The following is a 12826-nucleotide window of genomic DNA, read 5'->3' as shown; positions in this document are numbered from 1 at the left end:
TTCTTGCTAGCACCACATGGATTCCTGCTACACTTTGTTTTATCTAGCTTTTTCTTCTTCTTACACTGTACATCAACTTTCTTATAATTTTGTGGTTTGATTGGGTTGAAATGGAATCAAGATACCAGTGGCACTCCCGGAGTCCAACTATGCCCAACGTCCTGGGGCGACGGGGTGAGATGCGGATAGCCCACCATCGACCGTGATGTTTTGGCCGTTTACGAAGCTGGAGTCATCTGGAAGTCAAGATGAGCCAATAGTCAGACGAGGGAAACTTTTGACAGCGTACCAGAAGCCAAGAAGAGAGCTGCATTAGCGATCTACAATGAGTAGGTCACATGTCAGAAGATTATCCAGGCTCTTGCGCGGTCTAGCGTACCTCTTGTGGAAGACCGTATCGCTTCAACGGGACAAGTTGACCGATCTTTCCTCCCACACCTTTGGCACGGGCATAGTCAAAGGTGGCCGTCGTCATTCCAGTCTGGCGCGCACCGAGTATGGGTCACATGTGTTCGCATACAAGTGCTCGTGCGTACTCACCTCGATTAGTCCGGGGCATATCGTGTTCACTCGAATGTTTGTGAAGCCCAGTTGGTGTGAGCCCGTTTGCGCGAGTGAGTTGACACTGAGAAATAAGCGGTGAGCTACATATCCAATTGCACACAATTTTCTGGCTTACGCCGCTTTGCTGGCACTGTCTGTTCGTGGTGTGAATAATTGAGTTGCAATCCAGTAAACAGGCACTATGCTTACAATCCATTGGGCCAGCACCTGATCTGATACCTGCAACGGAGGCGGTGAGAATGATGCTTCCGCTACTCTCCTTCTTGTCAGCGGAGGTGATTTGCATGGCAGCCGAACCGTGCTTAATGGCGAGGAAACAACTTGCGAGCAAACTGCTGTCAATCATGATGCCAAGTAATAATAGAACCACTACTCACGAGAGCACATTGACACGCATCATGTTCATGAATTCTGCTTCTGTCAAGTCGGTAAAGAAGGCGGCGTTGACGATTCCAGCCTTTTCGCGGGAGTCAGAATTAGTTGCGTAGCACGGGTACTAGGCCTCGACTGCTTACATTGGCAAAGAAAACATCAAGTCGGCCTTCTTCTTTTATCGCTCGCTTGCATATTTCAGAGATAGCCGCCTCGTCAGCAGCGTCTGCTTGCTGAGTAGTGACCTATCGGACCCAACCTTTGAACTATAGAGCACAGCCAATGAATAAGAGGCTTACCTTGACATCTGGGTATGCTTTCTTGAGAGATTCTTCAAGATTGGGCAAATTCTCTCCGTCGTAATCCAGCAAGTAAAGGTGACGGGCCCCTGCATTGGTGGCTGATAAGTCGCGTGTCATGTATCATGGTGAGATTAGTGTTAACCTTGGTGAGCATATGCAAAGGCAGTTGCTCGTCTATGACGCAAGGGCTGATTGAGTATCTCGTCCGGACGACAGTTACCACAGCTTACCCGATCCCCTTGATTGACCCCACACCAGTTATAATGCAAACTTTCCCCTCGAGTTTCCCCGCGCGGGGTGTTGTCGTTAGCTGAGATTGGATTCTCTGCAATCTCTCCGCTGTGAGTTTAGCATATTGTTCGGCCCCAACTTTTGGGGGAGGGAGAGCCGTAGGCGAGGTAGTTTTGAGCTTGGTTGGTGCGTCGGGCATAGCGTGAGTCGTGGTTTGGATGCAAGTCGTGGTGGGAGCTTGAGTCTACTGGCCGGGTTGGCCGGGTTTTGACCGTAGCCGGCCGACCAACTAAGAAATGGGACCCTGCTTCAAACAGGGTTCATATACTGTATTGGGCCACATGAGAGTAGCGTGACCTAATTATCTCGACTTCTTCAACGCCACTACATGCTTTTCAAACTCTTATCCTATGAAAGAGTGATAGAAAACTCAAAATAGTGCATTTTCATACCTGCTGCATTTATTTGTGTGCCATCTTGGAATCTCAGAAATCTCGATTTTCACATTGTGGTCTCAAGCTATGGGCTGTCACGTAAAATTTTAGCAATCCGCTCGCCCATAACCCAATGGCTAATCAGCTGTTGTCGTGATCATCTCCAATCAGTGTGGAACCCACAGGTGCTAATTTTACGGGCAAAAAAAGCCGCGTTGGCAAAGCCTGGTCGTTATTCTCACAAACCCACACCCTCAACTTACTTATGTATCGTCAGGCTAGAGATTCCAGGTGCGAAAGTCCATACTTTTGATGCTTACTGTGAACTGGAACTTTTATTTATCTGCACGTGTCATTCACCAGCCCGTAATCTACACGCGTGCTCACCTGAGCTCCTCGCTAAAATCCCTGAGTATACATATAAAGGCTGTGCAGCCCAGACTTGTCTTACTTGAGTGTGCTGGATTTACTGTGTCAAGTTCAAGATTAGTTTTCCATATTAAATTCATTTCGATACGCTTGGGTCCCAGTTTAGCCAGAAGCCTGAGATAGACCAATACCAGTGAATGGTCTACTTGGCTCAGTATACTAAAGGACGAAAATGATTAATTCAGCATTATTTCGAACCTGATATCGCCCTCGGTCTTCCAATTCATAGGCGTCCCTGAAAGTGAGCGCCTCCTTCGTTTTAAAATCCGGCACCCCGAAGGATTTTTCAGTACGCGACCTCCACGATGCTTTCTTCTCTGACTCAGGCCATAGTTGCGCTGTCCTTAGCTGCACCATTTCCCGTTTCAGCGGGGAACTCAGTCATACAAGGGTCATCTGGTCTGTCTTACATCGGCCTGCGCAATGCGACCGCTGGTCAGGACTACTTTCTGGGGATTCCTTTCGCTCAACCTCCTGTCGGTCCTTTACGATTCAAGCCGCCAGTTCCTTGGACTCCTGGAAATTTTACGGTGGTAAACGCGACATTGGATGGTGCAAGCTGCGAGCAAAATGTTCCGTTCACAAGTAATAGGATATCCGAGGATTGTTTAACGCTTAATGTTTGTGAGTGTTATATAATTTAAATAGAATGTCACTAGAAACTGATGAATCGCATACATAGGGAAGCCAACAAATGTGACAGGGAAGTTACCTATCATGGTTTGGATATGTATGTGTCGCAATGCTTCGTTTGGCCATTTGTTCAATAAGTTCAACCTGATCGGAACTAGATGGCGGCGGCTTTTATCAAGGAGAAATTAAGAGATACCCAGGAACGCAGTTGCTTGAAAGAGCGAATAAAATAGTAGGTTCAAAATCTTTCCAGCGCGTTCATGTGATTGAAAAACCATCGCAGGGAAAACCAATCATCTACGTTGCAATGAACTACAGACTAGGAATTTACGGGTGTAAGTTTGGCTATATGCACATGAACAGAATCTCAACACCTTCTCTTCGTAGTTCCCCCCGGTCGGGCTGCGGCTGACGCAGGGGCACTCAACCTTGCCTTTAAAGATCAGAGGCTTGCTCTCCAATGGATTCGTGATAATATAGGCTATTTTGGCGGAGACCCCGACAAGGTAACCAGGAATGATTGAGAAGTGGACCGGGCAACTAAGCGATTGCGCACATTCGTCAAACCTAGGTCACTATATTCGGCGTTTCTGCCGGAGCGATTAGCGCATCATATCAGACATTCTACAATGAGGGTAAAATAGGAAAACTATTCCGAGGTATGATACTTGAATCTGGGTCACCAACCACGTAGGATATTAATTTCTGAGACTTGTGCTTGCTCGGAGTTGCTAACCTTTTATGCAGACTGAATGCAGCTGGACCAAACGATCCTGTCAGGGAAGCCGGGTTTCAATTTTTGGTTAATGCTACAGGATGCTTGAATAGCACGACTCCGTTCGAATGCGTACGAAATGCCCCGTCTGATCTACTCAGTCAAGCTAACAAAGATTTGTTTGTGGTACGCCCTCATTGTACATTCAATTCAAGTTCAGATTCGTCCTCTAAAGCTTAAATATAGGTTGAGCCCTACTATCGAGCCATAGGACAAGCCCCCACAATATTTGGTCCAACGTATGCTCCAAATGATGAATTCTTTACCGCACCAATCCCTCGTCTTATGCACACCGGAAAATTTGGAAAGGTTCCGTTCATCAGTGGAGGTAGGTCCGGTAATCATATACGTAGAACATCATGTAAAACTCAGTAACCTACTCTAGCCCTACTGGACGAAGGAACAGCGTTTGTCGACGGCCCGGAAACTTCGATTCAAGGAGACCAGGATATTATCAACTGGCTCACTGCTCACTTCCCTGGGCTATACTTTGGTATATAATGTGACAGCCGTAAAGGAGCTTTTGGCTCTTTACCCAACCTCTCCAGCTGCCGGATCACCCTACGGTACTGGAAACGAGACATTCGGACGCGGCACTCAATATAAGCGATTTGCGAGTCTATTTGGTGACCTTGCGTTCCAAGTAAGTTTACTTGTCATCTGGTTCTAATCGGACGTTAAGCACTGCTCGTAAGGCTCCTCGCCGTGATTTTCTGAGGTCATCCAGAAATTATGGTACTCCAACCTGGTATGAGAGAATCATCGAAAACTTATCTTTTAGCAACATGCTTACTCGAAGGCCAGGTCGTATATATTCAAAGAGCGATCATTGGATTATCCTGCAGAATACGGCATAGCTCATGGAAGCGATACTTCCTTTGTAATGCAGACGTGGGGTCTATCCACCCCAAGTGCCTCGCCTGCAGCGATTGATCTTATGGAAACAATCGGTGACTATTGGTGAGCTGAATGTCTGTTTCTCCTAAATCTGATTAATCAGAAAACTTTCAGGGTTAATTTCGCATACAATTTGGATCCTAATTCGAGGAATAATCCAAGACGTACGTTCCAAGCTATTTTCAGTATGTGCTACATGTCTTGATACATACTTGTGCAGGTGTGTTCTGGCCAAAGTATGACAAAGAAGAGATTGCCCTTCAACTATTAGCTTCGAATGTGACCGCCTTCAAAGACTCCGATAGAGCCAATGCAATCGATTTCCTAATCGATGGGCACGGTTTATATTCATAATTTGGGTCGTTGTACATGCGGGACTGCTACAGATGGGAAATTGATGTTATTGGCCATGGTTTGTCTGCGTACTGTACATGGATTTTGATTCATAAATTTGTTTTCGTTAAACTCATACCATTCGTCGAATAGTCAAGAATTTGTCTGATTTAGCTTTGTGTTATATGTCTGGCTCTGGACTGTGCAACTTTTCTAGTACGTGTAGTACTTGACGAGCTGTTGGGCGCTCCTTGGCATCGTACTTCCAGCATTGGCACAGTAGGTCCCAGAGCTCATCTGTGAAAATACTGGGAATTCTCTCTGGAATCTCTCGATTCATGATAGCAAGTATGACTTGCGGTTCCCTTTTGAGGGAAGAAAATGGCAGTGCCCCTGTGAATATCTCCTGTTTTATAGGATTAGCATCTTATTCGAGAAACAGGTATACAAACCCACGTAAATAGTCTGAAAATTCATTGTGGTGTTCAGCAACCAAAAGCTTTGTTGCTCTACTATACTTACCATTCCCAATGCATGAACGTCACTTGCAAAGTTAGGCTTCTCGCAAGAAGCACTCGGGGATTCAGAGCCAATCAATTCAGGAGCCTGTACAATAAAAATAAACTCCTAGTTCTGGAACCCAAACGCCAATCATACTCACCATCCAACGTGAAGTTCCTCCAACACATGAGGATGAAGAGCGCTCAGTAGAATCCTCCGCGCGAATCATCTGAGCCAAGCCGAAATCGGTCAGCTTGGGAATTCCATTTACGTCCACTACGACGTTAAGCTGAGCATTGAGTTAGGCCAAACTTTCGCTATCCTTCTTCGATAACGTACTGCTTTGAGGTCACCGTGTACCTTTTGAGTTTTAGTTTTAGTTTCATGAAAAGAATCAATACAATTAATATTAAGCTTACAATGTGTTTGGGATGTTCGTGTAAGTACACTAGACCAGCGCATACATAGATGGCCTGATTCGGTTATGAATAAAACAGCGTACTTGAGACATGTGAGCGAGTGGCTCACCAACTGATACCGATCCACACCCGGATTGTTGCGTATATACTCTTGTATGGTTCCGTTCGGCATGAACTCAGAAACCATACCCAGCTCGTTATTAACTACGCACAGCCCGAGCAAAGGGAGGACATTCTCATGATTCAAGAAGGACCACACCCGGATCTCTTTCAATGATTTCTGTTTCGTACTATCTTGTCAATATGTCTCTTATTCCGGCAGGATTATTATAAACCTTTTCTAACTTATGCCTACCAGTAGCTTGAGCCTGCGTATAGAAGCGCAGGCACTTGATGGCCACGGGTGTCCCGTCCCGTAATGACCCTCGGCGTACATCTCCAAAGGCCCCACGAGCAAATGGATGAGGCTCCAAGGAGTCAATGTCGATATCAGGGCCAATGTCATTAGTATATCCCTTGGCAAAGGGATAATTGTCCACAACAGAGAGCATTCCTATAGGGTAAGACATCATGGTTATATTAGAGCGTGGCTGAAATCCATGCTTCTACTCACTTGAGGAACTCGTAGAAGCGACCTGAGAGGGTGAGTAGGGAGGCGGAAGCCCCAAATCCCCATCTTCTTCAACGACTAACTGTGGTGTTTCCCTAGCTGGACGTTTTGCTAGAGGCCCTATTTTTACTGGAGAACTGTCTGTTGTATTGCCACAGGGTGTACTGGAATCGTCTCCAGTCTGGACTTGTCCGTCTGGTCGGTTTTCGGGATGAGGCGAACTTGGAGGCACCCGAGGCTCATAGTAGGGTGTAGGAACAGTTGAGTTTTCTATGCTGGTGCCTCGAACTGTATCTATTAGGGGGACTGTGCCATATATTGCGTCCTCGGGATGGATTGGTGTCCTGTCTAGTGTCCTCTGAACACAAAGCTTGTTCCACAGCTCTTTCAATCGTCCTGTTCCTCTGGGAAATAACAGTCAATACTAACAGATAATCGTGGTCTTGGATTGGGCTTGGCTTACTCCCGATGCGGAAAGTCATGGATGGAGGTTGCTAGCACCGCGATCAATCGATCAGCAGCAACCGGTTCAGTACGCGGCGAGCAAATTACTTGCTCCAAATCAGCCAAAAAGTCCTTCCGAGTAACACTTTCGTATACTATTGAATTCGATCTCTTCATTAATGCTGCCCATAACTAAAACAATGTAGGTCGAGTGAGAAAGGAAAGGTGATATCAGAGAGGACTCACTCTTCCTGCAGACAATTGTTGAAAGGAATCGCCAGTTCTACATAGTATGGTGGTCAAAAATACCACACCAGATATTAGCAAGTCAACTCACTTCACTTTTCGAATTATTCCCCTGAGGACATAATCAGTGTTTGTAGCGGTCGCAAGCGCCTCTTTCAGCACTTCCTCTACGATCGACCAGTCACTGAGATTACTTTCTATCACCACCGCTAATATATAATAAGTGCCAATACTCTAATTTTACGGAAATATCATACCTGTTGTTTTACTAAGCTGAGAGTCCTTGCTTTGCGAAGGTTTGGACATTAGCAACCCACGAAGTGATCCACCTAGGCGCTCGATGGATGCAAAAGCCCCATGATCTCGGGGCTCCTATAAGCAAAAAGGCGTAAATTAAGTGTGTACAATTATACCCGCACAGACGAAGTCGAACACAACTTACCCCGGCATGTACCACATTGGGGTACTTTAGAATATCAATATCACAAGATCCGGGAGAGCCTGCATTTCCTCCTATTGGAAACCACGGCGCTCTTGAAGCTGGCGTTACGGGCGTTTGAGTCGATGCGCTGGTATTAGTTGGACTGAACAGTGCGGGAGAACCGGGTGTTACTGGAGTTCGCCATGGCGTATCTTGCAAGGAACCACTAGGGAGGTGAAGTGATGGCCTAACGTTGGTATCGATTCGGAGGCTCAAAACTCTAGGGTTGTGCATCGCCGCTTTGGATGACAAACTCAAGGTCTCAGCTCAGACTATGCACCTGGTGGGCGCGACTAAAGTACTGGGAGGAAGGGCAGTATGATGCAGGTACGTAGCTATGCGATTAGGGGGTCGAGGGAGTTCGGCTGAATGGACGCATTTCAATCCAGGATGTTTTATCCTCCACGATAATGTGGTCACTCTTCTGATACCGAGCACTCAACCGATTATTCGTTGGAACAAGTTCGGCGTCCCAAGAGCGCCTTCAGAACTCATGCACATCCTTCTTCCTAGTTTGGGTAGAGACTTGGAATTCGACTGAAGAAACTCCTATAATCGGAATAGTCCAATATAGCTAGTATGCATACGGATGCTGCGGCAAAACAACGCAGGGGTATGAGCACAGTAGTCCGAGTTGAACCGGCCCCGACATGACTGGATATACCAATATTACCATGGCAAAAAGCGCCGATGGATTTGCCCGGTTGACTCGGAGCCTCATTGTGAGACGGCAGCGACATTAGTGGCAGTGCCGCAGATATTTTGGTTGACGTTTCTCCACTGCTGATGATGCTGAGAACGCAAGGACAATGTCCAATTACAACTAAATACTAAGAACATCGGCCACCCCTGGTGGCCGATCACCAGATGTCCGACCAAGTCGCGGTCCATGCGTACATGGGCGTTATTTACTAAGGGTAGGGGACGCACGGACAATTTAGCATTGCCTGTTACCTTTGGCTTCTGACGGAAGAAAATAATTTAGGGGTAATTTGCCGAGTTTGGGCGTCTTAAAGCTTTGGGTTCTTTCGCACTATGCACTGTGAAGCTCGAGCAAACTACGAGACAAACGCTCGGAAAGTATAACTAGCAGTGATAATATGATGCATCGAGGGTATATATCTAGTGCATTAATTCCAGCTCAACATATTCTTACCAATACTTCATGATAGGCGTGGAGGGAGGAGCCTTTCTCATATTCTGGCTAGGAATCGTAGCATTGTAATAGTAATATGTGACGATAGCTTAACAACAATTCAATCCTTGTCCTCTAGTACGACTATACTTCAGAATTCGAATTGTCCTGATAGGATAGATGACATCATTGACAAAGGCCTACGCCACACATTTTAACTTTTAGCTTTCCCAGTCTACTATACCCAGGATTAGCTCAAAATTGATTTTTGCCGTGTTTATTACGCTTCGCTACCTCGTTTGCCTTGGCAAGATCATTCATTTAGGTTATACATGTATATATTTAGGTAACTCATTTAAGCGCCTGGATCTGTTGGCGTTTGTTTACCGTGAGACTTGAGTCCAGCACGCAGCGCGTAAGCTACATTCTCGAACGCTCTACATCCACCTTTGGACATGGCGTCAGTTAAACTTGCAACGCTCGTCATCAGAGTAAGAGCAAATCATGAAAAGCGCATTTATCCACGTAATTATCGCCATTTTTACAGACTCTTGCGAAGCCAATCAGTGCTCGAATTAAACACCAGGCGGAGCAGTATGTTTACATCACCTCGCCAAGCTGAACAACCCTAATAGCAATTCGAGGATAGACATGAGTCGTTCAAGCAAATTTGTATATCTTGGGCTCAGTGGACTCATCGAACAGAGGTGAGCCGTTTTCTCGAGCTCAGTATATCACCCTTATCCACTGTTTAGGTCGGTCTACGCACGAGCTTATTGGGGGAGTCGGCCAAGCATATTAAACCGTTGAGCGAGACTCGGTAAGCAAGTAATGGTGCGCTAAATTGTAACTAATGCAGTGGTACATCAGCGCGATTCAGAACGGAGCAAATGGTCTCGCCGAGGCGTTCTTATTTACGGTTGCCGCAAGTTTAATATTAGCAGAGGCATGGCGATCGAATCGGTCACAAGCCAGGAGACGTGATAGCGTGGACGACCAATTGGAGGACCTCCAGAATGAAATACGCGAGTTAAAGAGTCGAATAGCGGGCATGACTACGGATTGGAAAGAGAAATTAGAAGAAGAGAGTTCAAGGTGCGTGTCTGTGAGCTTGGCGTACGGGCATATCTGACCATGCTCTTACAAACCAGAAACAACGAATTGTCCCGGATACTTACGAGGGTAGTTGAAATTGGGCTCCGAGGTGGCTGGGCGGAAGTGGTCGACCAAGCACCGCTGAAGATACCTGCATCTATCGTCAAGCACGCCGAGTTGCCCGATCCTCGAACGAGTGACGGCGGCGACAGCTCAAGAAGCGAGACGTAGGCTTACGGGCCAGCGAAAGATGTAGAGCATTTGGTTCACCGTGTGGGTCCGGGATGTAATATAGAGTGATACAAATGGGATCCGTGAGCTCCCTTTTGTGGATTCATATGTGTCGTTGAAACCGGTCACGTGTGGTTACAAATCACCGGTCGATGAGGGACACGACACCGTCGGAGTAGACTTACCGAGTTCTCAGCGACCGAATCTCCACGGTTCTCTAATCCACAACCGCAACTCCCGCGAGTCTGCCACGTATCCGCTCATTTCCATCCCGACTATATATCCACTCCACTCTGTCAGTAGCCTGTAATCCTAATCACTAGCCCTTGACTCCCATCCACTGCAATGATGAATAATCGAGCACGTGCGACGACCGCGCTACTATGGACGTCTGCGGGCCTTGCTCTTGCGGGATCCCCGTTTCCAGGAACACCAGGCAGCCTCAAAGGCGTGCTTGGAGAGAAGAGTCCGAAGAAAATGGGAACATGTCACAAGGTAAATAAACGAATACGATATTTAAAGGATTCCAGCTGACTTCTCCGCAGCCTACGGGCCCTATCGAAACAACCCTATGTGACTTTGAAACTGTCGAGAGTGTCAATAGCAAGCTGTTTGGTCAGCTTGCAGACCTCGTTACCACCCCGTTTTTCAAGTATTTCAAGGTCAGTCACGACATGGCCTACTGCCCATTCGTCAGCTTGAACGTTTCATCACTCAGGTCGATCTGTACCGTGGCTGTCCGTTCTGGGAAGACGATGGTTACTGCGTCATGCGAGAATGCGGGGTTACTTCTGTCGACGAGAGCCAAGTTCCCGAAATGTGGCGCACTGCGGCACTGAGTAAAGTCCAAGGTCTCTCAGAAGAATCGGTAAGCCATCTACTAATTCTGCACAGTCTGATATACTAACTTTTGCCCGCAGAGGAAATCCTTCCCAGGCTGTTATTACCGGGACTCTGACTTTTGCTTCCTCGACGACGAAGCGACATCCGACGGTGAATATGTCGACTTGACTGCCAACCCCGAACGCTTTACCGGCTACTCTGGGCAGGGAGCCCATCAAGTCTGGAAAGCCATCTACGAGGAGAATTGCTTTGGGCTCACCGAAGCCAAGCAGTCCGGTAGACTCGGTGGTCTCGGTGTGCCAACCAGTAAACCACTGTCTGGCGTCGTAATCCCACCCGGACTGGCATCAGAAGGAGGCGATCCAAAGACATGGGAGGCATCGGGCGCGACGTGTCTCGAAAAGCGAGTCTATTATCGAATCATTTCAGGTAAGTTAGCTGCCGAGGGATTCGACTTTAATGGCTGACGAGCTTCCATCGTTAGGGCTCCATGCATCCATTTCGACCCATATCTGCATGGAAATTCTGAATCGACAAACTGGAGAATGGGAGGCCGACCTGCAATGCTACATTGACCGCGTTGCATCACATCCCGAACGACTACAGAACATCTACTTCAACGCCGTTCTGATGCTACGTGCACTCCGAAAAGTTGGGCCATACCTACAAGCCTACAACATCTGTTCGGGCGATCTGGTTGGTTTAATGATTATTTTGAAAGACGTACCTACCCACTTACATATAACCTTGCTCTATTCAGGAAGAGGAAAAACGCAGCAGGTTCCTGCTCAACAACGTTCTCGAGATTGCTGGCGAAGTCGGCAAATTCGATGAGAGCACATTGTTCAAGGGTGCCGACGCTGCGGTACGTACAGCCCATCACGGCAAACCAAGCATAGGACTCACATCTAGACCACAGATCCTCCGGGAAGAGTTCAAGGACCGCTTCAGGAACGTTACCCGTATCATGGATTGCATCGGGTGCACCAAATGCAGACTATGGGGCAAGATCCAGACTACTGGAGTTGCCACTGCTCTCAAGATCCTCTTCGAGTTTGACGAAGCCACGCTTGAGTCAGTGATCCACACTTTTAGTCCGAGTCGATCAGTTGCTAAATGCTTATTGTCTATACCTGTATAGTCCTCGTGTCAACCCTAATCTCCTTCAACGTGCTGAAGTCGTGGCCCTGATCAACACCCTACACCGATTTACCGAGTCCTTAAATGCGGTTGAACAGTTCCGGAAGATGTGGGAGCTCGAGTATGGGCCTGCTGTGCGTGCTTCTAATTTGCCTTTCAACGTAGCCTAGTACTGATCTTGTAAACGTGTAATTTAGGTTTCGGTTCCTTCCCGCTCTGACGAAACCGTACCGCCTACTTCAGCTAGACCTACTGCTGAACCTGCCAGACCTAGTCTGATAAGCAAACTCGCCGACTTGTGCCCAGCCTGTGTGCGAAATTGGGCACAAGGCGTACAAGAGTTTGCTAGCGGTCTCATGACTGAAGTCGAGGATATCTTCTCCATGTCCAAAGATGGAGTTCCACGACCAGACTTATAGATGCACAAATAGAAACAAAGAATAGGGGACTAGGATTTTTATCTATCGGCTACAGTATTGTAATTGTACAAACATTGTTGTTTTGCTTTCGTTATATTTTTTTTGTTGCTATTATTCTCGTAATTGGAAGTGCTCTTTTCCCAACTTGACCCGTGCATACCATTTTGGCTTATCTGTGATGCGAAGACCAAACGGAACCAATTGATTGCCCTTTTTGGGCCCAAGTGGAACAATAAGACCTTCAAACAGTTTTAATCAGCTGGAGAACACTTAAACACAAAAAACACCACAT

The 12826-nt window shown here is 47.0% G+C and overlaps 5 protein-coding genes across 5 annotated transcripts; 3 read left to right on the top strand and 2 right to left on the bottom strand.

Moving 5' to 3' along the window:
- Positions 1-147: 147 nt before the first annotated feature.
- On the bottom strand, positions 148-1668 carry RhiXN_06564 (Enoyl-(Acyl carrier protein) reductase; the record flags this gene model as incomplete). Its single annotated transcript, XM_043326380.1, has 11 exons — positions 148-236; positions 290-320; positions 380-481; positions 541-625; positions 680-698; positions 754-884; positions 942-1021; positions 1080-1181; positions 1236-1324; positions 1381-1412; positions 1469-1668. The coding sequence occupies 11 exons, from the start codon at positions 1666-1668 to the stop codon at positions 148-150; spliced, it is 960 nt and encodes a 319-aa protein (XP_043181812.1).
- A 969-nt stretch (positions 1669-2637) lies between these two features.
- On the top strand, positions 2638-4991 carry RhiXN_06563 (carbohydrate esterase family 10 protein; the record flags this gene model as incomplete). The annotated part of the gene is made up of 14 exons (XM_043326379.1): positions 2638-2956; positions 3015-3062; positions 3124-3197; positions 3249-3300; positions 3353-3471; positions 3537-3655; positions 3713-3866; positions 3927-4068; positions 4126-4233; positions 4289-4383; positions 4436-4488; positions 4545-4700; positions 4752-4801; positions 4858-4991. 14 exons carry the CDS (start codon positions 2638-2640, stop codon positions 4989-4991), a joined length of 1623 nt encoding a protein of 540 aa, XP_043181811.1.
- A 160-nt stretch (positions 4992-5151) lies between these two features.
- Positions 5152-7905, bottom strand: RhiXN_06562 (Serine/threonine-protein kinase; the record flags this gene model as incomplete). Its single annotated transcript, XM_043326378.1, has 14 exons — positions 5152-5376; positions 5427-5435; positions 5493-5576; positions 5632-5760; positions 5811-5831; positions 5891-5944; positions 6000-6094; positions 6246-6443; positions 6504-6904; positions 6964-7136; positions 7191-7227; positions 7282-7399; positions 7448-7562; positions 7633-7905. The coding sequence occupies 14 exons, from the start codon at positions 7903-7905 to the stop codon at positions 5152-5154; spliced, it is 1932 nt and encodes a 643-aa protein (XP_043181810.1).
- Positions 7906-9261: 1356 nt separating this feature from the next.
- Positions 9262-10132, top strand: RhiXN_06561 (OPA3-like protein; the record flags this gene model as incomplete). The annotated part of the gene is made up of 6 exons (XM_043326377.1): positions 9262-9297; positions 9354-9400; positions 9456-9513; positions 9562-9626; positions 9677-9901; positions 9958-10132. The coding sequence occupies 6 exons, from the start codon at positions 9262-9264 to the stop codon at positions 10130-10132; spliced, it is 606 nt and encodes a 201-aa protein (XP_043181809.1).
- A 345-nt stretch (positions 10133-10477) lies between these two features.
- On the top strand, positions 10478-12534 carry RhiXN_06560 (endoplasmic oxidoreductin-1; the record flags this gene model as incomplete). Its single annotated transcript, XM_043326376.1, has 9 exons — positions 10478-10627; positions 10678-10794; positions 10851-11000; positions 11053-11404; positions 11460-11671; positions 11736-11840; positions 11895-12049; positions 12117-12249; positions 12313-12534. The coding sequence occupies 9 exons, from the start codon at positions 10478-10480 to the stop codon at positions 12532-12534; spliced, it is 1596 nt and encodes a 531-aa protein (XP_043181808.1).
- Positions 12535-12826: the final 292 nt, after the last annotated feature.

Source organism: Rhizoctonia solani, chromosome 7 (genome assembly GCF_016906535.1).
Source record: "Rhizoctonia solani chromosome 7, complete sequence".
Classification (NCBI taxonomy): Eukaryota; Fungi; Basidiomycota; class Agaricomycetes; order Cantharellales; family Ceratobasidiaceae; genus Rhizoctonia; species Rhizoctonia solani.
The sequence above is the reverse complement of the archived record's forward strand: the minus strand, read 5'-3'. Positions and strand labels throughout refer to the sequence as shown.